We start from the raw sequence: 27,444 nt of genomic DNA on the forward strand, positions 1-27,444 counted from the left end.
TGCCAAAATGCCTTGGTCCTGATCTTCAGGAGGTCTTTGCTTTAGTGAGATGTTAACTTGGCAGCATAGTGATGCCAGTTTAAAGTCAGCATCGCTGCCTAAACCCATGGTGCCATTGCAGCAGGCAGGGCTGAGCTACCAAGAGCACGATGCATGTGGGCTTACGTGGCAGTGTGAGGAAAACAGCCACAGCAGAACTGCTGCTGTACGGTGGGAGAATTTCTTCCTGAGGTCACACACATTGCTTGGTTGCTTTGTGGAAGGCATCACTTAAATGTGGAAGCTGGAGGGTTTCTAAAAGAGGTTAGGGCCCAGGTACAGTTTGCTTTTCCCTTGCAGGGTCTGTGACCAAGAAGAGTTGGTGTATGAAGCTTTGAATTGTGCAAGGCTTCTTGGATTTATTTTTTTAATATGGGCCTTTTGAACACTGATAAAATTGGCTGTTATTGCATCATTTATTTTGGGTTAAGAGTATTCATACAGAGAGATGTTAGAAACAGAAAACCTTCCTGAACAGAAATCCACGAGGCTTTAATTGTTTATTTCAACAACTGCTCCTCTTTCCTGCTGCGTTCTCCTTGCCAGGTGCACTGCAACAACATGTTTTCCAAGGGGGTGAAGATCTTCCAGAAGGTGGAGTGTCTGTTCAAACCACGTCTGATTGCAGACTGGGAGCCTGAACCCGTTGGTGTGGCGACGGTGTTGGATGACAAAAATCCCAGCGCCAGGTTTGTGACCGTCCCCCTCAATCAGCACGTGGGCAAAGCCGTGCTGTGCCGCTTCTACTTCGCTGACACCTGGATGATGATCAGTGAGATCTCCTTTCAGTCAGGTGAGTGTTCCTGCAGTCAAGTGGAGCTTGGGAAGGGTGGAGAGCGGAAGGGATGGCGTGCAGGGTGTGAGCATAAGGCACTGCGGGGCTGCGCAGTGGGGAGGAGGTAGCAGAGAGTTGGGAGGGCGGTGCATGTATAGGAAAGTCAGGTCTACAGAGGATGCTTTGCAAGCTGTCAATGATGCAGGTGTGCAAATGCACAACCAGGGCAAAAATTGAAGTGTGGGGCATTTCTTTTAAGGCAGTTGTGTGCTGTTCATGGGGTCAATTTTTACCTGCGCTAAGCATAATTGAACTACATCTGTAGCTAGCACGGAAATTAACAGATTGCAGGTTTATATATTAAAAACAAGCAAAAACAACACAACAGCCTGAAACTTTTGTTGTAACTGTGCAGCAGAAGTCAGTACCATGAGGTGGTTTGAAAGGGTCTGGCAGGGGAGTGGGCAGAGCCTTGAATAAAGCAGCTGTCACTGATGTACAAAGGTTGTGGCTCCAGCTTTCTGCTCTGATGTTTTCTTGTGAGGGGACAATCGTAGGGAAGCACTGCTCCAATTGCAGCTTGTTGCTTATCTTGCTGATAGCAGCCCCTGCTGGCTGCCTTCCCTGTTGCACATGGGACTTGGCAGGCTCTTGGTGCAGCCTGGTACAATGATTCTGCTAATCATGCTAAAAGGAGAAGAAGAAAGATGATGGGTGCCGAAAGGCCTTTGCTTTAGTACCAGCTTTCTGCCCAGGCTCAGGGAAGGATATTGCATGCAGTGGCAGTTGGCTGTGGTTAGAAATAAAGGCTGTGCAGGCTCTGCGCGCTCCTGCTGGGCAGGCTGGGAAGTTCAGCTCGGGATCTGCTGTGTGGGTCTCAGCCCAGGCTCGCTCTGGAAGGCAGAGGTCATGCTTGGGATTACGCTGACTGCTGGCAGGAGGAAAGAGATTTTGTTGGACTGACGTTTTCATTCCTCTCCCACAGACATGGAGAGTGTAAATCCTATTTTGGTTACGGCAGCCACAAGCACTACAGATGCCCTGGAAACAGCCTACAATGTTACTGAGGGGACCTGGGGTAAGGGCTTCTGTCGCTCCGTTGTGTCAAGGGCTCGAGGGTTGGGGGTGACATCCTAGCTGTTGTGGTCTCTCCCTCTCTGTAGGTCTGGGTATGGCCTGATTGTTGCCCTCGTACGCAGGGCTGCAGCTTACAGTCCTCCAAGCCTCAGCTGTGTCTCCTGCCCTCAGCTGCCCTATGCTGCCTCACAGAGCAAGTAGGCTGAGGGCACGTGGGCCACTGGTGAAACTCTGCAAGTACATGGAGCCATCGAAGGAGTTTGTTCTGATGCTAAGAGCATCAGAAGTTCTCTGCACAGTTCTTAGCTGTGAGCCTTCATATTGTGGCTAACCAGGGCAAAATGGGAACACAGCTGATGTTAATACTCGAGAAGCTGTGATCTAAGATCTTTTCTATACCAGTCTGTAGAAAGGGGCACCGTCTCATGGAAGTTAGCCAGCATGTGTAACAGCCTGTGCTTTACTGATGGCAGGTTGTTGTTAATTCCTCTCTGTTTGCAGAAACCACATCTTCTGTAACGAGCACCTGGATAGGAGAGAAGGCAGATGACTCCAATACCTCCATCCTTGTGGGCTGCCTTGTGGCTATTATTCTTCTACTCCTGTTGATTATAATCATTATTCTTTGGAAGCAATATGTTCAAAAAAGGCTGGAAAAGGTAATATATACAGTGGGTCTATTTTGCAGGCACGTGTTCAGATCTAAGAATTAACCCTTAAAGAGCTCTGAATTCTGTGGAAAGCACAGGGTTTCCTCTGCTCCCTCTAGCAGCTAAAACCTTGGTCCCTCAGCAGGGCAGTGTGGGGCCCTGTCCAAGATGTCACTGGAGACATCTGCAGTGGCAGTTGCAGTCAGTTCATGACTCAAACTGAGCGCCACCTCAGCAGCTTTTTCTTTCTCTCTTTTCTGAAGGCCCCACGCCGAATCCTGGAGGAGGATGCCACAGTTCGCCTCTCCTTCTACAGCTACACCATTGCCAACAACCAGACCCAGATCCACCAGTCAAATCCCACCTATGAACGTGCTTTTCCACTGGATTTGGAATATCACCAGCCGACTACGCTGCTCCACAAGCTTCCAGAGCTATCCCAAAGTGCAGAGGATTCAGGTAAGGGAATCGTCAGACTCCAGAAGTTAAGCAGTTGTTCTCTTATTATTTCCCTCACGTTTTTAAAATGTCTGAGTAGTCGTCTTTAATACAGTGCAGCACTGGAAAGACAGCATTTTGAAGCTCAGAAGCTTTTTAGTATGTAACATTGGCAAATGGAGCACCAGCCCCCACTGAAGGGTGGTGGCCTTTTATTGTTCTCTTTAAAGATTGTTTATGTATTAGCCAGGTCATCTTTTTAGGAGCTGATTTTGGCAATCACAGCAGCAAGTCATCGTGTCTCATCAGCCCCTTGGCAATGGAGTCACTGCCTGCAGCTCTCCCACGCTGTCCAGACTGCCTGGGGGAGGAGGAGGAGAAGGCCTTCAGCACGTCTTCCTGCAGCATGGGCTCTTGGAGACTCCATTAGAAAAAGCAGAGGCAAATGCAGCAGAGGGTTGTCAGTGGTGTGCTGGCTTTCAGCCCCTGCGGAGCTTTAGGATGTGCACAGAAGGGAGCATTTCCCAGAGGCTTTTGTAGTCAGCGTCTGTGCTGCTGTTCGAGGGATGGAAGGGCAGTGCTGCATTCCTCAAGCAACAACTTGCTGAGGTCCAGCATTATGCTACATGAGGAGATTGGTTTGGACTGAGTCAGGATGAAGCAGGACACATGTTCTGTGTAATAACTGACCGTACGGGGAGTTGTTTATAAAGAGTTATTGCGTGGTATTTATGTGAGTGAGCTGGAAGAGATAAGGTGGTGTGATATCAGACTGCAGAGAAAATGGAGGCCCCAGTCTCCAGTGAGGAGTGTAGAGCAAGTCTCATGTTGCAGGCGACGTTCCCTGTCAAGTAAAAAGATCAAACTTAGGATGAATCAGAAACAGGCAACCACTTTGGGCTTGTGCTTCCATGTCTGGGCAAGAATTTTTGCTCTCCCAGCTGGGTAGAGCAGGGAGCTGATGAACACAAGTTCACATGTAACTCACGACTGTTTGTTGTGGAACTTGCAGAAGTGCAGTTTGTTCTGGTTTAAGCCCTAGTTGAAACGAAGCAGCCTTCCATCTAGGTTGGCACATTGCTGTGAGGTTAGCATGCACGCAGCTAAGCTGGATTCCCAGAGGTTTGCAGGATTCAGGAGTGGAAGCCAGCCATGCTGGTTTTAAGGGAGTGAGAGTCTGACTCAACCTGTCTTTGCTTTCTCCCCAGTGTGCAGTGGGGACTACGCTGAGCCTGACCTGACCAAGTCCACCCCTCACCAAGGCTTTCAGAACAATGTTCCTCACTATGCTGAAACAGACATCGTTCATCTCCAAGGTGTGACAGGCAACAACATGTATGCAGTCCCAGCCCTCACAGTGGATTCCCTTACCAAGAAGGACATCTCTGTTGGTGAATTCCCACGGCAGCAGCTACGACTCAAGGAGAAGCTGGGAGAGGGACAGTTTGGAGAGGTACAGCCATTCTCTTCCATGCTTTCTCTAGCAGAAAGGAGATGTCTGGCACAACGAATCCTCTCAGCTGCACTCTGGCATGACTTTGTCCTTGGGGACTGGGATACCTGCAAGATAGTGTATTAATACATGCTTTTGCTGTTGGTTTGGGCTGAAAAGGACCTTAAAGATCATCTAATTCCAAACCCCTGTCATGGAAAAGCACAGTTTCCTTTAGATCGGGGTGCTGTTATTGCAGAGAGCCCTATCCTGTCCCTGCAAGGCTGCAGCCCAGTGCCACACAGGAACCTTTCATAGCAGGCAAACTTTGCCTGCTGTCTGTGTCCCTGTTTATGACCTGCAGGCCTGGCAGTGTGAGTTCAGGCTGCTTCATGCCCTTCCACAGAGATCTCGAACGTGTGGTGCTGTCCCTCAGCTGTAGGCATGTGACTGTATGTCACTGACTCCAGCTGAGCCAGATTCACTCTGGGTGAAAACAGTTTTCACATGAGCAGGTGTTGGTTCTGATGGGGCTCTGCATGGCCCTGGCCGAGGCAGACATTGCCCAGGCTTTGTGGTGCCCTCACATATTTTCTGGCGTCGCTTCTTGCTCAAGTCCCAGTTTGCCTCAGAAGCCCCAGGCAGCATGATGCACACATCTGGCATCTGCCAAGCACTGTCTTTGTTCCTTGGGCTCCTTTTGAGCTCTCTCTGTTTCTGGCTTTTTCTTTTCTCCCTGCTTTGGTTCCGTACTAAGCCACATGCTCCCCTCACTCTGTCCTCTTCACCTGTGTCTCTATCCTCCCCAGCTTTTCCTCACTCAGAAATTCTGTTTGCTACATTTTGGCAAAGCACAGCCCTTTTCCCTTGTCCCCCTCACTTCTGTCTGGATCTCTCTATTGGAAAGGTGCTGGCATCCTCTATCTCCCTCATCTGGCAGTCAGCCACTGCTGTGGCATGGATCCTGCCCTGTCCTGGCTTGCATTCCAAAAATGTGAGGATTTTCCTCGCTATTTTGCTTCAGGTTTCTCCTTCCTGCTGATTCCTTTCCTTTAAATAACTGTTAAAGCTTTCTCCTTCTCCTTTCTGTTGTCGATCAGCAGCCAGGTTCTCCATCCCCTTTTCCTTGGAGTTTGATTTACGGCCTGTTTCTTTCCTGACATCACAGGCTCTTCCCCTCAGTTCTGCAGATGTGCTGCATCACACTTCTTCTTTCTCTCCATCTCACCAACCTAATCTTACCAGACTGCTCACCATTGTAAGCTCTGCTCTGCTGCTCTGCCTTAGTGTGCAGTTTTGCTTCTGGCAGCATGGCTCATCCATGCATTTCTCACTCCACCCAGAGCTGCAATTCCCAAGCCATTTATTTCTGTTGTTACCCATCAGCTTTCTGGAAACAGTGACACAATTACCTGCACCTTCAATACAGGCCCTTGGTACCACGGCTCTTTTTCTTACTGCTGGCTTGTACGTCTGGTCTCTGCTTCATGTTGCTAGACTTTCAGAATTTGATGAGAATGAATCTCACAACTTTTCTTTGACCATGAGATTTCACTCTCCATGTAACTGCAGCAGCTTCTTTGCATTCTGTTTCTGATTTGTAGGCCTGTCCATTTTCTGTGCTGTTTCCATTTGCTATTCACTTGCTTCTTGCATAAGTTCTTGCTGCATTCTTCATATAAAACTAATCTCCCATTATGTTTCATTGCTGCTGCAAGGAAATCCAGTCTGCTCCCTTCCTGCAGTCCTTTTGCCTGTCCTGCACACTCACAAACAGCAATGTTTGTCCAGTTCTCCTCTTGAATGTGCATTCTGATAAATTCTCAAGCAAGTGTTTTGTTGCACCCTTTCCTCCATCTTTTTTTATACAATCCTGGCAGTATTTTCATGTGGCTCTTCATTTATTTATCTGAACAGACCCTGAATTCAGTGCTTTCCTCAGAGCATTCACCTCTGGTTGCACTAATAGGTGATGTGTTCAAACCACGACACACCTGCATTTCTCCCTTTTTTTCTGGAATTAAAGGACTCTGGAGAGCTGTCTGTGATTTCTGGATGCTCCTCAGTTCAGAGGTCAGGCTGCAGGACAGTTCTGTACGTGCTGTGCATAAGCTGTACATACCCAGTGTGCTACAGCCTGCAGTGTTTGCGTGCAGGTGCAGCACAAAGCAGACAACCCCAGGCATAGGGGCTTCCTGAGCATCTCCAGTGCTTGCTAGGCAGGTTGACCCCCACTTAGTTGTGCACTGCACCAGTGGTCTACGTCTGTGGAGTAAACTGGGAGCCCATTAGTCTGCAGTCCATGTCTATGTTTATGGGCTTTGTGGTGTAGGTCCAGAATCTCGGGCCAACCCATGGGCTGTTTGTCATCAGAACCACATCACTTCTATCAGATCATTCACTTGGTCGTTCTGCCAGCAAACTGATGACCTCAGTGTAAGATTGTTTTCCTCTTGTTTTCTGCTTGCACTCTCATAGTTGCCCCTTCTTTCTGCCCTGCAGGTGCATCTTTGTGAAGCTGATGGCCTGCTGGAGTTCCTGGGGGTCCCTTCCACAGAATTCACTCACCAGCCAGTTCTCGTAGCAGTGAAGATGCTGAGATCAGATGTCAACAAAACAGCCAGGTAAGCACAGTGCCAACCACCTGAGAAGGAAAGCAAATGCTCCCCAAGCAGCAGCTTCACGTGAGTTAACCCTGATGACCTCTGTGAGAGAGGCCTTGGTGTGTGCTTTGTGTCTGTGTAAGGATGCAGTCAAAGAGCTGAGGGTGGGAAGAAACAACGTCAAACTGAAATACTGCATTAATTCCCTTTGCTGGGGAAGGGGTGGATGCTGCACGCGAGGCCAGAACCATCTTTCAAACTCGCTGTGTGCAGATGTGTGAATATCTCTGGTCAGGGATTTCCTTACCTGCTGCTTGTGTTTTCCTTAGGCAGAGGAATAGCTTAGGATTCAAATCTCTGTTTTCTGTTTCACAAGAAATGATTTCCTGAAAGAGATCAAGATAATGTCTCGGCTGAAGAACCCAAACATCATCCGGCTTCTGGGGGTGTGTGTGCACGACGACCCGCTGTGCATGATTACAGAATACATGGAAAATGGGGACCTCAATCAGTTCCTGTCGCAGAGGGAAATCTACAGCAAATTTGCAATTTCAAACAACATTCCCTGTGTCAGGTAAGAGGAGCTGCCTGTACTCAGGCTCAGTCTGCAACACAGAGCTACCAGCTCCTTCTGTACCTTCCAGCCTGGCCCCAGCACGAACTGTGGGCACTGATTTCACTTTGCAGAGGATGTTGTTCTTGAGGCCTGCAGAGATCTCTGTTCCCATGAAGTGTCCCTGAGTGTGGGCTCTTCTGGTTTTGCATTAGTGAGGTTGCATCAAGCATTCATTCAGCAGCAGGCCACTTGCATTGCAGATAGAGTTTTGGGATAAAGTCAGGAATTGCTTTTGGGCTTTCAGGGTGTTTTGTACGTTCTCTGGATGCCTGAACAATATTACCTACAGAGAGCTGAGTGTGGAGCTTCATTAAGGAAAGATTTCATCAGGCAAAGAAGAAAAACAGTGCTCTAGTGGAGAAGATGGCTTTGTCTGTAGGGACTCTTACCTCCCTCCTCTGTGGAAGGATTGGTATGAAGACACCTCTGCTACTGCAAAATCCTTCCCTCAGGGACAAGAGGTGCACTGTGCTTGGAAAAGGAGCCCTCTGACCAGAGCTCCCTGCATTGCTCTGCCTTGGGCATTTTCACCCACAGAGGGATGGGTTTATTTACAGTTGAAGGGCAAGGCAGAGCAAGCTCTGTGGGTGGACGAAGGGGAGGTGGTTGTGTCTTACAGGATCTAGAAGACAACAGCTTTGTTGCTGCCACAGCTGGCAGTGGTCGGTGCTCCTGCTGTGGGATGTTAAGCAGACATTGTGAGGAGTTGTGACAATCAGAACTGCTGTAGGATGGCCTTGCATCCGAGTGGACACATTCCAGCTCTCTTCAGTCTCCTGTCCATTCCTCACTTTTGAAACAGCTTTTGCCTTTAGAGCTGGGGTTTTTTTTTCAGGCCCTAGTCTCAAACAGTCTTTCTTCTTCTGCTCACCTCTCACCTGACTTTAGCACCAGCATTCAGTGTTCTTCCCTGCTTTCCATTACTTGGCCCTACCCATCAGGTTTTCTTCCTTTTCCAGCTGATCCTTCACCCACTCCTTTTGTCCCTGTCAGCCCGACAGTTTCATGCTGAGGGACGCCTGTGTGACCAGCTCAGATGTCTGTCTCCATAGGAGCTGGTTACTGATAGTGAAATGAATCCCACTGCCAAAGAGTGCGTCTTGTGTCTCTGCCAGTTCCTGTGGGTGTCTGATTGACACAGCAAGTTCCAGCTGTCCCTGCAGCTTGTTTTGTGTTTGAGATGCATCTTCCTGCTGTCTGGCTGTTTAACAAATCATGAAGATGAGTGAGAAGTCTCCCATCCCTCTCTGTGTGCAGCACTGCATGCACCATGCACTGCAGAGCTTGCTGCATAGGGGGGCAGGGAGCCAGTAGACAGCTGCTGATAAGACCTGCCAGAAAGCAGGTGGGTTGGGGCATTGGGTGCCTTGAACTGAAAGAGAAGCAGCCCCAAGCATGAGGCACCCAATGAGGGGAGGGGAGAAGGCTGGGAGTCTCTGCCTGCCCCGAAGCAGGAAGGCAGCAGCCACGTGAGTGGGGTATGCAGGGTGGCTGAGTTCCTTCTGTGGGAGCACAGTGGGTCCACCCAGGTCAGAAGCATTGAGCTGGCAGTGGGCCGGGGTCAGCTGTCAGCTGGCTGAGCTGTGGTGAGACAGGGAAGGGGTGGCGGCCCCTCAGGGCAGAAGGGCTGCCTCCCAGCTCTGCAGTGATGGCTCAGCTATTGGCAGGTGGGTCAGATGTATTGTCATGAGTCGTGCTGTTATCGTTCAGATAACGTGACAACAGGGGACCTTTAAGGTTCCTTCCAACTCAGGTGATTCTGTGGTAATGCTTTCCTCACTGCCACCAGAGCACAACGAGAGGTAAGGCTTTTTTCCTGAGCTTCAGAAAAAATAATAATTGAGAACAGTTTTTAGATTTGTTTTGACAAACGCTTGTTTACTTGAAGTGCTTGAGCACAGTGAGAAGCAGCTGAGCATCACAACTGCTGGGGTGTGAAGAATTCTGAGAGTCAGATGGTCCAGATTCTGTGCATCATGCGACTTTGTTCATGCTGCCTTCATTTTGGTGGTGGGCAAATTGAAATTATAACAAAACGCTTTGGTTGACATGTTGGTAATATTAAACGTAAGCTGTCTTCAATGTTTCACGTGCTTCTGTTAATATGTGATAGCAGTGGTTTGAAATAGTGAGCTGAGCACTTCTTAAGACATGAAGTTCTGAGTCTGTGCAGCTTAATTTTCGCTGGCACTCTGAGAATTATTGCTTTGCTGCATAAGCCCTTTGAAACTCTTGATATTAATGCTTGGTATTAAATGTGTAAGGGATGTCGAATTCTTACAGCCATGAATTTCAGGGACAGCTCAGGAGCCTGGCTTAGCCTGGCAGGTTGGGCTGTCAGTGCCCTGGAATTGGGACAGTTCAGTTTCACTGGTATTGCAAAAAAGGTCCCCATAGTACATCCAGTGCAAGGCCAAGCAGCAGGGAATGTCAGGCAAGGACCGAGTGCAAGGAACTGCATTGATTGCCTGTGTTCTGTCATCTTCTATTGCAGCTACTCTAACCTGCTCTACATGGCCACCCAGATTGCCTCTGGAATGAAGTATTTAGCATCTCTGAACTTCGTGCACAGAGATCTGGCAACTCGCAATTGCCTGGTGGGCAACAACTACACCATCAAGATCGCAGACTTTGGCATGAGCAGGAATCTGTACAGCGGGGATTATTACCGCATCCAGGGCAGGGCGGTGCTGCCCATCCGCTGGATGGCCTGGGAAAGCATCCTCCTGGTAGGCACTGCCTGAAAGCGCCCCATCTCCCTCCCTCTGGTTCTCTGTGTGCCCTCAGTTAGCGAGTGGACTTAGGACAGTCTTCACAGGTGGCTGCAGATGGCCTGGTGAGATGTCTGTGAGGTTGTGTTGGGCTGGGAAGGAGGGTTGTCCTTGCAAATACAGCACTTAGGCTCCAGATGATCTGTGCTGCTCTGTGCCTGGCATTCAGGATTCCTGCTGCAATCGCAGGCAGGTTGCTGTTCTGTGCTGCTTCCCCAGCTCTGAAGCCCAGAGAGGCAGGAATGAAACCTGATGAGCCTCTGCTGCTTGAGGCTGGGCATTGATTTTGTGTTGATTTTGTCCTGCTGGCTGCCTTCAGGAGACTGTGTAACAGCCTGAGCACATCCATTCTAGGGGAAGTTCCTCAATAATCAGCCCAATCTCTTTCTCAAGCTAGTTCACACTAGCTTAACCCTGATCATGCAGTTACACTTTCTTACAGCACCCCCTCTGAGTACACAGGAGAATTGTAGTTATGGCTGCCATAAAGGCTGATGGCCCCAAGCTTTTTTAAGTTTACCTTCTCCTTCTGGCTGCAGCTTCATCTAAACTGTAAGACACTTCCCTCCTTCCTTGTGTGAATACCTTCCAAACGTTTGCAGGCTGCTGGGGTTGCTGGCTAAGCCTGGGCAATCTTGGCTGCTTGCTGACAAAGCTGCCCTCCAGCCCCAATTGTTGTGTATGATTTTTGTGAGTAGTCTTTGGCTTCTTTTTGCTTCTTCAGAAACATATTGTTCCAAACAAATCCAGTTTGGGCACTTTTTGTTTTTAAAGACAGAAAGCAGGGACAGGGAGCAGACTGTCACCAATTTACACATGTGCAAAGATCAGAATTATCCTGGCCTAAGAGTCAGCTCTGGCTCTGCCTTCACCCCTAGGGCTTTGCTTCCTGTTCAGAGGCTTTTCTGTGCTGCAGTGCTGTGCTATGGGTGGCAGTGGGTGGCAGCTATCACCTCCCTGCCCCAGCACACAGTGTTTTGCTACAGCTGGAGGCAAATGCAGATGTCAGCAGGAGAAATGGCAGACTCCTTTCCCTGAGGCTCGCTCCCTGTTTCAAGAGTTTTGCCCCAGTGAGAGATTCACCTCCCTAAAGCTGTCCTGTGAGTCCACAGAGATGTGCTGTTGTTGCCCTGCAAAGCAGCAGTGTTGTGCTTCAGCCCCTTTGTGCATTGCTTAGAGCACGTTGGCTGCCCTGCTGTCTGTGCAGAGTGCTTTCCCAGGTGTGGATCCCTGTGATTAGAGAGAACAGACGGAAATGGTTTTTTGCCAGATGAGTGCTGTGTGCAGACAGGACTGACTTTGTGTTCACAGGGCAAGTTCACCACAGCCAGCGATGTCTGGGCGTTCGGGGTCACCCTGTGGGAGATGTTCATACTGTGCAAGGAGCAGCCTTACAGCCTCCTCTCAGATGAGCAAGTCATTGAGAACACGGGGGAGTTCTTCAGGAGCCAGGGCAGGCAGGTAAGAAAGCAAATGCGACCTTTCCTTTCTTCTCTTGTCCCTGTCACAGCCAAGTGGATCTCCCAGGGCCTTCCTGCTGCTCTCACATCATCTGCAGAAGTTCTTGCTTCTATTGCTCGTCTTATCAAGCGTGTCCAGCCTCTCCTGCCCTTCGTGCAGCCCATGGGACTGCCTTTCCCCTCCTGGTGTCCCGCTGGAAGAACCTCCTGGCCTGTCCAGCTTCTTCCATGTCATAAATCACTTGTGTTCCAGGCTGCCTTTGATGCCCTGACCTCCTTAGCTTTTCTGAGCTCTCCTGCACAACTTTTTTGCTCTCAGACTTTGTCAGATCTTTCTCCCATTTGTGTTTCCTCTGAAAGACAAAGAGACACTTACAGAGGTGGGGAGGGAGGAGCTGTTAGTGTGCAAGGGTTAGAATACACCTCCATATCTCCATCCATGCTGAGCTCTAACTGCTGAAGGGCTTCTCTATGTCATTATCGTCTGGTTCCAGGCAGGACTGTTCAGCCCACTGCTGCTGCCCTTGTGTCCTTCAATAGATGGATCAGTGAGGGTGGTAAATAGAGCATATGAGCACCTCCAAGGGTGGCTGTGCTCCAACAGAGTTGATGTACAGTTGCTTGTTCTCCCAAAACTCACATTGAGTACCGAAAGCTGAGGGATTAAAGGGAAGTAAAATAATGCAAGGTTTTATTTGTTGTCTCCCAGATATTAATGACTTAGGTGAAGAGTCTAAAAGGTCACTGTATTGAAATGGAGGAAAGATTATAAATAAGTCTGCCAACCTGTACTTTAGATAAGCTCTAAAAGGTGTTTTTTCTTCTCTGCTAACAAGCTGTCACGATGCTTAGAAAGCCTCATGGGTTGTCTGCGGTGAGTGGAAGTATTTGGATTTCATTGTGGTGCATTGGTTTTGGTTTGTGTTTTGTGCCCATCCGATCCTCCTGGAGCATTTGTGCTTCCCTGGGCAGCGGGCAGCTCTGTGAGCAGCTCATGGCACGAGCTGGCAGTGCTCTGCAGGGCTGTGCCGGCTGGTGTCACAGTTCCATCCACACTTCACTGCTGTTCTCACCTTGGATGGATCTCCAGTATTGCATGACTGCTGTCTCGTCTGGGCTGAAGCTGTCCTGTGGTCTGAACTTAGTCAAGGTTCCATCCTGTTAAGGACCCAGCACTCAATTTGCTCTGCGTTTTGTTTTTCGTTTCAGATCTATCTGTCCCAAACTCCTCTATGTCCTAACCCCGTGTTTGACCTGATGCTGAAATGCTGGAGCAGGGACATAAAAGATCGTCCCACTTTCGACATGATTCACCACTTCCTGCTAGAACAAATGGAATCAAACATTTGACTCCAGCAAAAGAGACAGACTGATGGGAACAGAGTGACTGCGTGTCCTGGGGGGCAGCCAGGGCACCCTGCTCTGCTCCCTTGACTGTTCCGTACTGAAATGGAGACGTCCATGGCAGCTGCTGGTTCTATTGGCCATGGGCTGACAGGTGCAGGACCAGAGGATCTCGTGTGGTTGAAAAATCATCTCCTCTTCTGAATCATTTCCTGGGAATACTGTGAGAGGGGTTTTAGTCGACGCCCGTACGCCTTTGGGAAAATGAATGCATCCCACTTTGCTGGGCTGTGGTTCTCCTGGTTGGAATGGAAGCTGCCGGGAGGCCAGGACAGATTCTAGAAGTAAAGACTTCAGTCTTCTCAAACTGTTCCATTCAGTCAAATGGAAGTCTTGTGCACATTAGCAAGTGTTTCTGTAGGCTCTTGCTGCAGACAATAATATGTAGTGAGAAACTATGGCTGACAGAGCTAGGAAACGTTTAGGGACCTGAGGGCTGACAGAGCTGGATTAGCAACCCTTCGGGAGCGGCGCTATCGGGGTCTGCAGAGGATGCTGGTAGAAGAGCCCAAGAGCAATGTTCTTTTGTCCTGTGGTTGTTAAGCACTGCTTTGGTTACATATGTGCGTTTTTTTTCCCCACACTGGATTTTTTTTTTTCTAGAAAAAAAAAAAAAATTAAAAAAATGAATGTTAAAGGTCATAGGAAGGTCACTGTGATCTTCTGACCTGCAAATTAAGGCTAGGGTAGGGAGTTTGTATTGAAAAGTAGCTGATACTGTACTACTGTCACTATGTAGATTCATTAGCCTAATGAACTTGTAGCCACAATGGACTGATGTGCAATTAATCCTGTATAAGTACCCATTAATATGAGATCTCTAAGTCGACGCTGTTACACGTGCAGAGGGAACTTAGATTTGGTGAAAGCCAATGGCTGAGAGCAGAACCCTCGATGTCACAGCTCACGGGGGAGGAAAAGGGGCAGAGCAGCTCCAGCCCCGCTCCACGTGTGCACACACCTGCTGAGAGGTTTCTGGCCCTTCCTCACAGCCCTGTTTGTTGGTGCTGACAGCAGGCTGGAGCCCTGCGGCCCGCGGGATGGAGCTGGCTGTCATCTGTGGGGCACAGACCCCCAGCTGTGCTCAGGATGAGCTCCCTTGGCTTTGGCTGCTCCCTGCGCAGCGCGTGGCAGCTTCTCATCAAACCGGGGTTGGTTTTCAGCTGTTTCTCCAGTGCTTGGTTCTCTCTGGGGGATTTCGCAGGGCTCTGAAGGGTTGCAGGATTTCGCTTGTTTCTACACTAAATCTGTTGTGGGTTTGTCAGGTTTGGGGACACTCTGCCGTTCCCTCTGTCGTTGTTTAGCCGGATCTTAAGGACCAAACGGAACGCTTCATAAACTGGGAGAAGGTGCGAGTTCAGCACTTCTGAAAAGCAGCATCCAGTCCAGTGCGTTTCCAATAAAGATGGAGGGTAACTCCCACCTTGGCCAGATGCAACGTGTGCTGCACTGCCAGCCCTGCAAGGGCACAGCTGCAGAGGGAATGCCAGAGTGCTTCTGCTAAGAGAATGGCTGGGCTGTTGGACTGACAGGGAAACCTGCACCCGGCGTGGCTGCGTGCACAGTGCTGTGCTGGCAGGGCACCCCGTGCTTCTCCTGGAGTGTTTCCATCCCACCCCAGAAAATGTACTGTGTGTGCTGTGTGTGTTTCTGAGGTTCTGGAATGCTGTGACACCACCTGTCCCTCTGTAACATCAGTTCCTCCGCTGACGCACTGACATACGGAGTTTCTCTCGTATCAATAAATCCTAACGATAACCTTGACAAAAGAGAAGTTCTACTTTTATTTTTTAACTTAGGGCAGTCGCTGTGGGTGTGGGAGCCATCAGGAGCTGTGTCTGTGCCCTGGGTTGGAATGAGCAGAGCAGTGCTGTGCAGCTGCTGCGTCCCGAGGTCACAGATGGGACGGGGCTCCGTGGGGACCTGGAGCATCCAGCATCCTGCTCAGTGCTGCGTTCAGTGCGGGGTGTCCTCATTAAACCAGGAGGACCCAAAGACCCGCAGTGCCTGCAGCATCACAGAGGTTTCCCAGGTAACTGCTGGGAATGCCCTCATCCCACCCCGGAGCTCTGCTGTGCCATGGCAGCCCCCAGGCAGAGTGTGCTTTTCCCTCCCCATCCGCACCACATCCCTGGGTAAGTGCTGGAGTTTACCCACAAAGTCAGTTCATTTCCAGCAAATAGCTCAGGTTGGGACAAAACAGTACCTGTGAATCCTGGGTGTTTTGTTTTGTTTTTAAAGGCACTCCTAAACATAATGAAGGGACATGGCTCTGGGGGGACAAGCAGCTCCGTGCAGCAGGCTGTAATTATGCTGTAGGGCATCGAGGGGAGCTTCACAACTGTGCTTTCATCAATTTAAAACAAGCAGAGAAAATTTGCTGGTGCTGCTCTCCGGGGTTTGGGTTCAAAACGGAAATAATTTTTGCATTGAGGATATCTGAAGATCTCCTTTGAGTAAATGTTTGTGTGAACACAACGCAGGGTCAGTGAGCTGACAGATCAGTGTTGGTGGCTGTGGGTGATGGGGATCTCATTGGTACGCAGCTGGGCTTCCTGAAAGGCTTTCTGCGCTGCTCTCTGATGGCTTTTGGATGGAACAGGGCTGGGGTTGGTGAGAAGATGCTGCCATCAGTGAGTTCCTGGTTGAGAAGGCAGAAATGAGCTTGTATGTATGTACGTATGTAGGCTTTGCAGTGGGCAGAGATGTGTGGGGCTGGTGGTGACGTGGTTGGGCTCTGTGCTCCCAGTCCTGGAGGACAAACAGGAGCAGAGCTCTGCAGATGTGAGGCCATTGGGGTCAGGGTAGCGTGAGCCCTCCGAGGACAGCAGTACTGATGGCATGGAGGTTGCAGGGCCTGCTGCTGCAGTGGTGGCAATGACCCAAAGGTGCTTGAAGGCATTGGGAAATCAAATGCAGCATTAGGAATTTGGGGAAGGGCTCCTATGCTGGGCACTGGCACTGCCTGTCCCATCCTGTCCCGTCCTGCAGTGCTGGAGTGGGGCCAGGGCTGCTCCCTGCTCTGTGACCCAGGGATGGAGGCGGCTGCTCAGGGGTGGGTTTTTAGATCAATGGCTGCGATGTGACCTGCAGAACTGGGGGATTTCTCTGGTTTATTAATGAGAACACCAACAAAGAAGCTCAGCCTGCAGTGCTGATCCCTCCCCAGAGCACCGCAGCTCGTATCAGTGTGATTCACTTTGTGGCAGATCTGTGTTCTCTGTAAGCCCAGACCTGAGCTCCTCTGATCTCCCTGCTTTTACCTGCTCATAAACAGAACGCTTTCTCAGCCCTGCCATTACTTTGTTCACGACCAGAGGTCCTCTGCCTGGCCTGTAATTATTTGGGCTACGTCATCTGCTCAGATTTATCATCCTGCACAGCTTCCTGGTGTTGCAAGAAGTATTGAAAACCAATGGGAAGAAGCCACCGTGCTCCTCCAGCTCCAGCAAAGGTCCTGCAGGCACTGCAGATGTGCCAAGTGTAACGAATGGCTCTGCTGGCAGCTGTTGAAAGCAGCTGGGAGGGAAGTGCTCACTCACGGCCTCATGATCCTCGTGCATCATCCGCCTTTATCTTTGAGGTTCTTTCCAAGCCCTGGATATGCAGGGATCATTGATGGGGTGCTATCACTGGTGTTTCTCCTGTACTTGGGTTTCAGGGACACTGGGAGATCCCCAAGCACAGCAACGCTCTGCCCCGTGCACAGCTCCACATGGGCACCCGCACGCTCTGTGTCTCTGTTCCCTTTCCAGCTATGAGGGCTTCCTCCCTCAGTACAACTACCAGTTTGGAGAGACCTATGGCAAAACCACGTACCGCCTGCTGACAGACCCACACATCCGGAGGAGCCCTCGCTCCGTGCTGGCGCCGCTGTGCAAGCCGAGGTTCATTGAGGACTTCAGTGGGACGCAGCACGGCCTGCAGCCCTTCCTCCCCGAGCACCCAGGTGAGCAGAGCCCAAAGTGCCCGAAGCTGTAGGGGTTTGGTCACCAGTGAGGTCTGTGCTGCCTGCAGTGGCTCCTGGGGGATGTTGTTGGTACAGCTCCACATTACCTGCGAGCTCAGATACCTGCAGAGCTCGGGGCAAAGCCTCAGCCAACGAGTGCGTGTGTGTTGGCGTCTGGTGGGGGGCAGAGAAGTTTAGACCTCAGGATGTCTTTGCTGGGATGGAGATAAATGGCCTCAAGTCGCTGCAGGGGAGGTTCAGGTTGAGAAGAGCGATAACGCATCGGCACAGGCTGCTCAGGCAGTGCTGGAGTCACCGTCCCTGGAGGTGTTCAAGAATGGGGAGATGTGGCACTGAGGGACCCTTTAGCTGCTGGAACTTTGTGTCTTTTGTAGCTTCCTGCAAACTTCTGCCCTTCCTGCTCCTCCCAGCCGTGTTCTGCAGGGCCAGGACTCCAGCAGGCAGCGTTGGTTGTTGTTCCCTGGCTTTGTTCCTGGATGTTCCCATTTGCATTTCCTTGGGCTGAGTGGTTTGATGGGACCCAACAAACCAGTCGACCTGGTTGATGTCTGTCATTACTCTTTGCCATTGTTCTCATCCCTCCCAACCCCACCACTGTCTGTAGCTGGGAGCTCAGTCTCCTGCTCACTGGTGACGTGCTGGGAACACAGCCATGAGAAGCACCGTGTGCCTCCATTCCTCAAACCTCCACTGCAAGCTTTGCTCAACACTGCCTGCCTTCCTTAGGCACAATATTCTGCACAGCTGTGGCCAGAGAGCCTCCGGCTGTGCTGCAAATGTGGCCTTCAGCAAGCTCAGCACCCAAAGGACTGGGATCTTCAGTAACTTGTTGGTGGGAACAAAGGATATTGCTGGGTCCCACCCTCTGAGTCCCATGTTGAGTTTTTCCTGGAATGCTGTTGGGCACAGTTGTTGGGGATGTGGTTGTGCTGAGGCTCAGGGTGGCCATGCAGGCATTGTTGAGGGGATGTGGATGTGGATGTGGATGTGGATGTGGATATGGCACAGGCTGGTCAGGAGCTGCTTAGAGGTTCCTTGTGTACAGAGGGATTTCATTTTTGGCAACCCTGCCCATGGTAGAGGGTTGGAACTGGATGATCTTTCCAACCCAAGCCATTCTGTGACTCCTTTTCCTGTCAATGCAATAACTGGTTTGCCAGCTGAAGAAGAAAAGCAGGGATGCAATACTTTCAATGGAAACATAGGAAACATTAAGATAACCTTGCTTTAAAACTGGCATGCTGGGTTGGAAAATCAATTTAATTGAGGGTGCCGTTAGCCTGGACTGCAGCTGATAGTGCTGTTGCACAGAGTGTACGTACCCTACAACATTACGTACAACATATGTCATTTATCTTATAATTAAGGGCAGATTACAAGCCTAAATGCTGGCCAATAGCCCCATACCTGTGCAGGAGAAAGGGGCAAATCCTGCGGCCAGTGCTGGTGGCAGTGTAGATGCCATAGAAAAGGCAGTGGTGGCTGTGGGCTGAAAGGAAAGACTTGGAGAACAAAAGTGGGAAGGATTTGGTTTGTTTAAAAACAAAGCAATAAATTGGACACAGTAAGCTTTCTCCCGAGGAACAGCAGTTGTTCTCCATGAGCACTGAGCTGAGCGCTCTGGGTCTGCGCTCCTGTCCTGAGCAGCAGGAGGGGCTGCGGGCACAAGGCTGGCTGTGCCACATAAATCCCATCGTGCTGCTTCCCTGCAGGGTACTTCCCTTATGACAGAGCCAGAGCTCTGACCAACTTCCCAGAAGCAGATTTTGGGCCGAAGCCACCCGCACCAGGGCCGGCAGAGGAGGAGCTGACGCACGCGGAGGCCCAGCATGGCCATGGCGGCTCTGGGCTGAGTGGGTGCCCACCGAGTGTGGCCTGGGATCCCTCGGGGCCACCGCAGGGCCAGGAGTGGCGGCTGCCCCCAATCCGTGCAGCCTGTGGGCAGGGCAGGCTGTGTGGAGCTGCAGGAACCGGGCAGGTGAGACCTCGGGGGGAGGTGTGAGGGATGGGGATGGGTGCTGGGGGAGGACGGGGGCTCAGGGCTGCCCCAATGGCTCAGGGCAGTGTCCCAGGGCTCCAGCAGCTCAGGGCAGAGCCGTTCCCTAAACGTTGAGCATCAAAGCTGCCTGGATGTTTTCAGGAGCAGCAAACACGGCTCACCACCAGGAGGGCGTTGTGATGGGCACCCAGTTCACCTGGGTTTCCCAGTGATCCCTCTTAGAAGCACTGGGATTTGGCTTCAACTCTTTGGGACGGTGCTTTGCTCTCATTTCTGCTGGAGCCGGCACTCATGCAGGGCTGGCAGCCAGGGCTGTGCTAATCCCTGAAAGGCCGAGATCAGAGATTAGAGATCTGACGTGTGGAACCAAAGCTGCTCAGAAGGGCCATCCCTGCTCCCGCGTGCAGCCCTGCAGGTCTCACCCGCTCGTTTGGCCTTAGAAATTCTGGAGCAGCTCTATGGAACAGCAGGACAACGTGGCAATGGCGGTTGGGATGAACAGGTTTTGGCGGTGATGGAGGTGGAGGGGAGCAGGTTTTACCAGCCATGTCTTACATTTCTGCTTTTATTTTGAGCCCGTGAGAGCCGAAGGTGTGACGCTGCCAGCAGCCGTGGATTGGCGGCTCCCCAGGCTGGATGTGCCCAGAGTGATCCAGCAGAAGGTCATCCCAGGTAGAGGGGGAAGATGGTAAAAAGCAAAAGGGCGTTTGGAATAAATCTCACCTCTGACATCCAATTCAAACGGATGGATTTGAATTAAGTATTTCCTTCCTATGCTCTGCCAAGATCTTGTATTTATTGCAGCAGCTTCTGCTCCCAGCCTGGCTGAGCCTTGCACAGCGTGTGTTCCATCTCCATCCACAGGGTACGCTGGATTCATACCACGATTCACGTGGGCCCTGGGCACAAATTACCTGCAGGGTGTGAAGGAAGCCATGGCTGAATTTGACAGACAGCAGGTAGGGTGCACACGAGGCTGGTTGCAGCCATGTCCTCTCACCTGCACGCCCAGCAGCAGTTTTGTTTGCAGCAGGACTGGGGGTATCAGTGCAAGCAAAAAAACACCACTGGGTAACGTGCTGGAAAAAATGGCGAGCAATTAAATTCTGTAACTTGTTTCCTTGGGACACTAAGGGAGGATAAATGAGTTCATAAAAGGATTAAGGTTCATGGGAGGCTGTGAAAAACGTAGCTGTGGGTGCAGGACGCCCTTATGCAATGCGTCCTTCACACCAGGATGGTGATGGAGGTTTTTTCCTTTACTAGCATTGCTGGTCTCCAAAAGATGGACACCTGATTTCTACACCCTTCCCCAAAAGAGGAGAAACACCCATACTGTAAAGCTCCCATTTCATCCTCTCACTGTAGCACTCCTCTGTACCACGCTGTATAATCCTCCTACCTGAGAAACGAGCTCCTTCCCACTGTGGTTAACAGATTCCTCCGTGCTTCCAGATTGGATGTGGCCACAACACACTGTGCTGCTTGTCAGCCTGCCCTGCCCCTCACTCACGAGGAAGCCCCTGCTTGGGGACTGGATGCTGCTCCCCATTACAAGGACCAGCAGCGCTCAGGCTTGCAGAGATTATTTGCAGCACATGAGGAGCTGAAGGGATGAGGAAAAAAAAAGAAATCACACCAAATTTCTGTCTAAGATGGCTTCAGCCTTGGAGCCTCTAATCTGCTGCCCTAAATCTCTGTTGCCCCAGGTTACGTGCTGAGATGCTGCGGATCATTTCTTGCTGGCTGCATCAGGCAGAACAGTGCAATCCTCTCGCTTCAGTGCTGCTCTGGGAGGGCAGCAGGAGGGCCAGCACTGCGTGGGGCTCCGTGGGGCCCTTCCCCCTGCCAGGCAGTGCAGACTTTTGGGGGTCCTGCCGCGCAGTCCCTGCTCTGTGTGACCTCACAGCAGGTGCCAGAGGCTGATTTACGCTCTCCCTTCCGCTCACACATCCTAAGCCTTCCTCTTCCTCCCAGGCTGGGAATTAGGTGTTAATCACCACCAAGGAAAAGCGGAAGCTGTTACAGGGGTGACAGCAAACAGATGTGCAGAGTCACAGCATGAGGTGCAGCAGGAGCCGATGGGTCTCAGCACATCACCATCCTGAGCAGAAGGCATCCGGGCTTTGGAGCCGATGCCAACTGCAGAGCTGCAGTGTGAGGTCTGTGGGGCCTCTGCCAGAGCCCATAACTTCAGGGAGGGGAGGGGAAGCTGCAGTGTAACTTAGGAGAAAATGGAACTGTGGTGAGAGAACTGCTTTTCGTTACTTTGAGTGCTGCCTTTAATAAGGATTCAAAGCGCACAGCTCTGTAGCAGCGTGTTTTACAACAAAGGGTGCTGTTTATTCTTTTCCAGCTTCTGGAGAGGAACCCAATTCACAGCTTTGGCAAGAGATTTCCCCAGACATACTGGCCTGGCAGCAACATCTACACCAGCGCTGGACTGATACCAGCCTACACAGGCTTTGTCCCACGTAAGTTCATCAGCTGAGCAAAAATGAAAGTCACCAACACTGATTAATGACCATCGCTACGTAGTGCTGCATTACGTAGTGCTGCTGGTAGCTGCAGTGTCAGAGCAGAGGCAGCTCCTGAAGTGTTGGGGGGGAAGGCAATGCATTCCAGTGTGCTCAGTGCAGGGGGGCTGGGCTCGGTGACCTTTAAAGGTCCATTCCAACTCTATGGGTTCTATGGTTCTGCTCACCTGCGTGCTTCACCCTCTGCCAAAAGCCCCCAGCACTCAGCACAGCTCCCTGGGGGAATGGTGACCAAACAGCCACAAGGTCTGGCTGGGGATGCGTATGAACTCCAGCATAATGAAGAGGAGAAAGAACAGAACAGAACCCTGCACCCTAAAAGCAGGGACAAAAATCAACTGCTCGAAGCGTTACCTCATGCTTTAAAAATCTTCTCACTCTTTTCACCTACAGAATTGGGCTTCTGGGTAGGTTTGAAATTGGCCACCTGCTTCTCTGCACAGACACATTTCACTGCTCAGGGCAATTTCAGCTCTTATTTTCACTCTAGAAGGAGAAACCTTAAGACAGAAAACCCCCAGATGAGTTACAACCATTTCTTTTCTCAGGCAACTGAGAGAGCAGCCTATCTATTTTCTGTCCAGCTATCCTGCGACAGAATAAAACAAATCCACAACGCTCTTTGGCTGCATTGCTGGAGCTCGTTGGTGCAATTCCCCTGCAGCACAGCTGCCACGAGCTGTAATGCACAGCTGCAGCCTGGGCGAGGGCAGCGTTCCTCCCTCCAGAACCACCCACCTGCATCTGAAAGGCAAATTGCTGGCACCATCCCACTGCCCTGGCAGACGCTGAGCTGCAGCTTACAGCAGCCTGCGTTTCTATTCTTTTCTGAGCTGCTCAGCTCTCCGAGGCTGAAGCCTGACCCAGCACCTGTAATAGGAGTCCATGTGCAGGTACCTAAATTTAGATGCGGCTTAGAGCTGAATTTCATCCTGCATGTTAAGGGTTTTCCCCTCCATTGCTGTATCCCACATGAACTGGTGCCCACCACCACAGGGAGGGGAAGCGTGGCCGCCATGCTGAGCGCTGCTGCTCAGGCCGTGTCTTGGGCTTCTCTTTTCCAGACCTCCGCGACACCTACGCTCTTACTTTTACAAACAGCACCCGCAAGGCTTACGAGATGGAACAAAGGAGACGAGCCTGTGCACTGTGAAAAATGCTTTAATGGTGCCTGTACAGCATTGGAAGTGACTTGAAGACGAGAGAGGGAACACAACACAGAGAGAAGTTCTGAATGACAGTTCATACAGCTTTAAACAAAATTTACAGGTGGCATCAGCATAGCTCTTACTCTGCCTCCTCCTCAGCCTCCTCCTCAAACTCCCCCTCCTCCTCAGCAGTAGCGTCCTGGTACTGCTGATACTCAGACACCAGGTCGTTCATGTTGCTCTCAGCCTCTGTGAATTCCATCTCGTCCATGCCCTCCCCTGTGTACCAGTGCAGGAAAGCCTTTCGGCGGAACATGGCCGTGAACTGCTCGGAAATGCGTTTGAACAGCTCCTGGATGGCTGTGCTGTTACCAATGAACGTGGCAGACATTTTCAGGCCACGAGGTGGAATGTCACAGACCGCTGTTTTAACGTTATTAGGAATCCATTCAACAAAGTAACTGCTATTTTTGTTCTGGACGTTCAGCATTTGCTCATCTACCTCTTTCATGGACATACGGCCTCTGAAAACAGCAGCTACGGTCAGGTAGCGGCCGTGCCGTGGGTCACACGCAGCCATCATGTTTTTGGCATCAAACATCTGCTGCGTGAGCTCTGGGACGGTCAGAGCACGGTACTGCTGGCTGCCACGGCTTGTGAGGGGGGCAAAGCCAGGCATGAAAAAGTGCAGGCGGGGGAAGGGAACCATATTCACCGCCAGCTTCCGCAGGTCGGCATTAAGCTGGCCTGGGAAACGCAGGCAGGTGGTGACACCGCTCATGGTGGCTGACACTAAATGGTTCAGATCACCGTATGTTGGCGTAGTTAACTTCAGTGTTCTGAAGCATATGTCATAGAGAGCTTCGTTATCAATGCAGTAGGTTTCATCTGTGTTCTCCACGAGCTGGTGCACCGACAGCGTGGCGTTGTAGGGCTCTACTACAGTGTCTGATACTTTGGGGGAGGGCACGACGCTGAACGTGTTCATAATTCGGTCTGGGTACTCTTCACGAATTTTGCTGATGAGGAGAGTGCCCATGCCAGAGCCAGTGCCACCCCCCAGAGAGTGAGTGAGCTGAAAGCCCTGCAGGCAATCACAGCTTTCTGCCTCCTTTCTTACAACATCTAATACGGAATCAACTAATTCAGCACCTTCAGTATAGTGGCCCTTTGCCCAGTTGTTTCCTGCTCCGCTCTGACCTGGAAGAGAGCCATTTTCGTATTACGTTACGGTCACTGCTTCCTGCTCGCAAGCAAAGCTTAAGAGCATCAAGGCTCTGCAGAACCCCCACAAAAGCTTCCATCTCACCAAGCTGCGGCCACACTCGGCACATGACTCGGCACAAATCTCTCTCACCCGGCCACACTCCGACCCTTTTCCTCCTCCCGCCGTCGGTACCGGCAGCCGCACGGCCGGTTTCTCCGCCGCTCGGCCCCACACCAGGATTAACCCCTCCCGGGGCGGAGAAGCCCGCAGTGCGGCCCGGCTCTGCCCACCCCGCTCACGGCTCGGCTCCCTCCCCCGCTCACTCACCGAACACGAAGTTATCCGGCCTGAATATTTGACCGAAGGGCCCCGAACGCACCGAGTCCATGGTGCCGGGCTCCAGGTCCACCAGCACGGCGCGGGGCACGTATTTACCGCCTGCAAAGACAGTGAGAGGCGGTGAGCGCGGGGCGGGGCGGCGGCCGGCCGGGGGCCGCGGGGGCCGTACCTGTGGCCTCGTTGTAATACACGTTGATGCGCTCCAGCTGCAGGTCGCTGTCTCCGTGGTACGTGCCCGTCGGGTCGATGCCATGTTCGTCGCTGATCACCTCCCAAAACTGCCGGAGAAAAACCCGTCAGCGCCGGCGTGCTCGGAACCCCGCCGGCCGGCCGGCCGGCCGCTCCCCTGCCCCCGCGTTGCCCCCTGCTCCGCCCCGCCGCCCGCACCTTGGCCCCGATCTGGTTGCCGCACTGCCCGGCCTGCAGGTGCACGATCTCCCTCATGATGGCTTCAGTGCAGTGACCGCCCAGCCAATACCGCTCTTCCCCCCAACTGACGGCGTCTGGGGGCCGCCAGACCTTATATAGCAGCGGAATGCGCGCGCAGCCTCTTCTCCCCGCCCAGACGGCCATCCGCGGCAGCGCATTGGGTACTCATAACGAGGCTCTAAAAATATGGAGTTCTGATTGGTCCAGGCACTGCCACTCAAATATGGGTTTCTGTTGGCTCCGCCTGTTTGTCTGTTGATTTTACTGTCAGGCAACCCTGACTCACACGCGCCCGCCCTACTTGCTCAGAGCGTTCCTCATTGGCTGAATTGAATGATTGATGTCGGCCGTGATTGGCTGCGGGCCTCAGGGATGAGCTAACGTCATTTGATTGGACGAAAACGAAGTGTCCTAGTAACCGTCGCAATGACTCCGCAGCACGCTCGGGGCGGTGGCCGGTGCGGCCGCGTATTCCCGAAGCTGTGTGCGCACTTTGCGCAGTGTGGGCGGCAGCTCCGCCTCGCAGACGGGTGGGGAGAGGTACTGTGGAAACTTCGCTGGGCCGCTCCCTGCGGCGTCCTGAGCAACCCATACCTCTCCTCCCGCCACATATAAAGGGGCGCCTCCAAATAAACCTGCCGCCTCCTCCGGCCCCGGGCTGTCGCAGCAGCGCTGTGGGGGCAGGGAGCCGCTCTGCGCATGCGCGGACCGCAGCGCCTTTCTAGCACTTTCTGGCGCGCAGCCGCCTGAGGCGGCGGGGCCGCGCGGCCGTTATCATGGCAACGGCGCCTCACGCCGGGCGTCGGTTGGGGCGCGGGCGCAGTGCTGAGCGCGTTTGTTGCTGCCTGCCTCACCGCCCTGCCCGCGGTGGCCGTTGCCTTGAGGTGTGTGCTGGCTGTGGCATGCAGGCCCGGGTCGGTGCCAAGGCAGGGTCAATACGCAGTGGTGCCCTGTTAGGTTCTTTATCCAGCGTTACAATGTTAAAATGGATGCAGGGAGCAGATCTGTGGCTTTCCCTGGGTTGGAGCTGGAATGGCGGCTGGGGCAGAGCTGTGCAGGGCAAGCCTTCATCCTGAGCTCCTGCTGCTCCAGCCCTGTCATTAGGCAGCCCAGCGTCCCCAGCTGCATCAGTTCCTCCTGGCTTACCTTTGCCCTGTCCCATTCTGCAGCACTGTCCTTATTACCTGGCTTCATTTGCACGTTCTTGCACAGACTGCTCATCTGTTGGCCGTGGCTTCCACAGGGCCTGCTGTGGCTGCTGTTTTAAGCAGGGCCTTCTTATGATTACACACCTTCATTAGGATGCCAGTGAGGTCCGTAGGTCCTAGCGCTTCTTGTTCCATAATGGAGCTAGAACTTGAAAGCAGCTCCTAATTGTGCTCCCCAAGCCCTGCCAGTCGCAAAGTGTTGCCTTGATGTGGGGGTGGAGTGAGGCGAAAGCAGCAGATGACCTCAATTCTCTGTACACAAACAGAACACGCCGGGCTGGCACTCTGTGTGCCGTTTGGGAACTCATGTAACACACAGCCACAGTATGATGACTTGTATCTGTATCAGGATCTATGTTCAGATAACAATAACCCAACTGTTTCTGAGATGGGCTCAGGTGAGGAGGTAAGCAGGAGACGAAGAATATCATGAAGGCTTTTGCAGGAGATAAAATAGCCTCTGGTTGTTGGCTTAATACAAGGGTGTGGGTGAATGACATTTTTGGCATGTAAACAACACGTCCCCGCAGAAATGCTGGAAAGAGCCCAGGAGCATTTGGAGCAGCCCCACAGGCACCTGGACAACCCTGGAGAGCCTGGGAAGAGCCTCAGAGCACCTGGAGGAACCTGAGAGCTGCCCTGGCAGCCCCCAGAGGCCCTGGGAGAGCCCTGTTCAGAGCACAGAGCTGCCCAGACAGGACTAGGAAGATGCACATCCTGCTCGTCCTCCACATTCTGAGCCTGAAGGTAGGAGGCTTATGCAGTTCACTGCAAGATAGCTGAGTAATGCAAAGGCATTAGGGTCCAGATTTATCCCACATGATTATAGGCATGACATTGAATTAAATTGCTAACTCTGGGCTGCATTCATGCCAGAGTTGGTGCAGGGGGTTGGCTCAGCTCACTCCAGCTCTGAGGAGCACTCTAACTGCACCTTTCTCCTGCACGTGAAGGTATATGAGGTAACGAAATCCAAAATGTCTCCATCTTATACGAGTATCAAAGGCAGCTGGAATCAATCTGGACCAGACTTGCTCAAGATTTCATGCAGCTATGCAATAATCAGTAAAGACAGCTTTTCCTCCAGGATGTCATGTCATATCTTCAGAGTAAGATAAAAAATGAATACTGCCTTCTTTCTGATCAAAAAGATAGAAGGGAGTTTAGTCTTGTCTGTGTTTTACTGCTTGCGGTGTTCTGTCTAGGAAAGTATATTCAGCACAAATTAAATTATCATCAAGGCCTGCTCAGAACAGCATTAGCAAGCTTCTGTGCTCATGAAGCACAGAAAACTCTACATAAAAGCAGGCTGGGGGGAGCCACTGCAGGAGGGGGTTTGCTG

At 51.8% G+C, this 27,444-nt stretch overlaps 3 protein-coding genes across 9 annotated transcripts in view; 2 read left to right on the forward strand and 1 right to left on the reverse strand.

The window, feature by feature from the left end:
- Positions 1-15,034, forward strand: part of LOC128073147 (discoidin domain-containing receptor 2-like) — a 50,887-nt gene extending 35,853 nt beyond the window's left edge. For 6 of the 7 annotated variants that reach the window (XM_052667639.1, XM_052667641.1, XM_052667642.1 and 3 more), the window contains 10 exons: positions 586-832; positions 1,800-1,892; positions 2,393-2,550; positions 2,805-3,000; positions 4,188-4,432; positions 6,914-7,035; positions 7,391-7,588; positions 10,125-10,359; positions 11,713-11,862; positions 13,071-15,034. In XM_052667639.1, the coding sequence (XP_052523599.1) occupies positions 586-832; positions 1,800-1,892; positions 2,393-2,550; positions 2,805-3,000; positions 4,188-4,432; positions 6,914-7,035; positions 7,391-7,588; positions 10,125-10,359; positions 11,713-11,862; positions 13,071-13,211 (1,785 nt within the window). In that variant the 3' untranslated portion in view covers positions 13,212-15,034. Of the gene's footprint in view, positions 1-585; positions 833-1,799; positions 1,893-2,392; positions 2,551-2,804; positions 3,001-4,187; positions 4,433-6,913; positions 7,036-7,390; positions 7,589-10,124; positions 10,360-11,712; positions 11,863-12,697; positions 12,736-13,070 lie in introns of all 7 variants that reach the window. The other variant, XM_052667637.1, reaches the window with a different exon arrangement.
- A 310-nt stretch (positions 15,035-15,344) lies between these two features.
- Positions 15,345-22,924, forward strand: FAM166A (family with sequence similarity 166 member A). The gene is made up of 7 exons (XM_052667676.1): positions 15,345-15,400; positions 17,021-17,214; positions 18,948-19,213; positions 19,810-19,906; positions 20,099-20,193; positions 21,591-21,708; positions 22,836-22,924. Exons 1-7 carry the CDS (start codon positions 15,345-15,347, stop codon positions 22,922-22,924), a joined length of 915 nt encoding a protein of 304 aa, XP_052523636.1.
- TUBB4B (tubulin beta 4B class IVb) lies at positions 22,915-24,993 on the reverse strand. The gene is made up of 4 exons (XM_052667673.1): positions 24,853-24,993; positions 24,635-24,743; positions 24,454-24,564; positions 22,915-24,119 (listed from the first exon to the last, which is right to left on the reverse strand). Exons 1-4 carry the CDS (start codon positions 24,907-24,909, stop codon positions 23,059-23,061), a joined length of 1,338 nt encoding a protein of 445 aa, XP_052523633.1. The 5' UTR covers positions 24,910-24,993; the 3' UTR covers positions 22,915-23,058.
- Positions 24,994-27,444: the final 2,451 nt, after the last annotated feature.

Source organism: Tympanuchus pallidicinctus, unplaced genomic scaffold (assembly GCF_026119805.1).
Source record: "Tympanuchus pallidicinctus isolate F22 unplaced genomic scaffold, pur_lepc_1.0 scaffold8, whole genome shotgun sequence".
Lineage (NCBI taxonomy): Eukaryota > Metazoa > Chordata > Aves > Galliformes > Phasianidae > Tympanuchus > Tympanuchus pallidicinctus.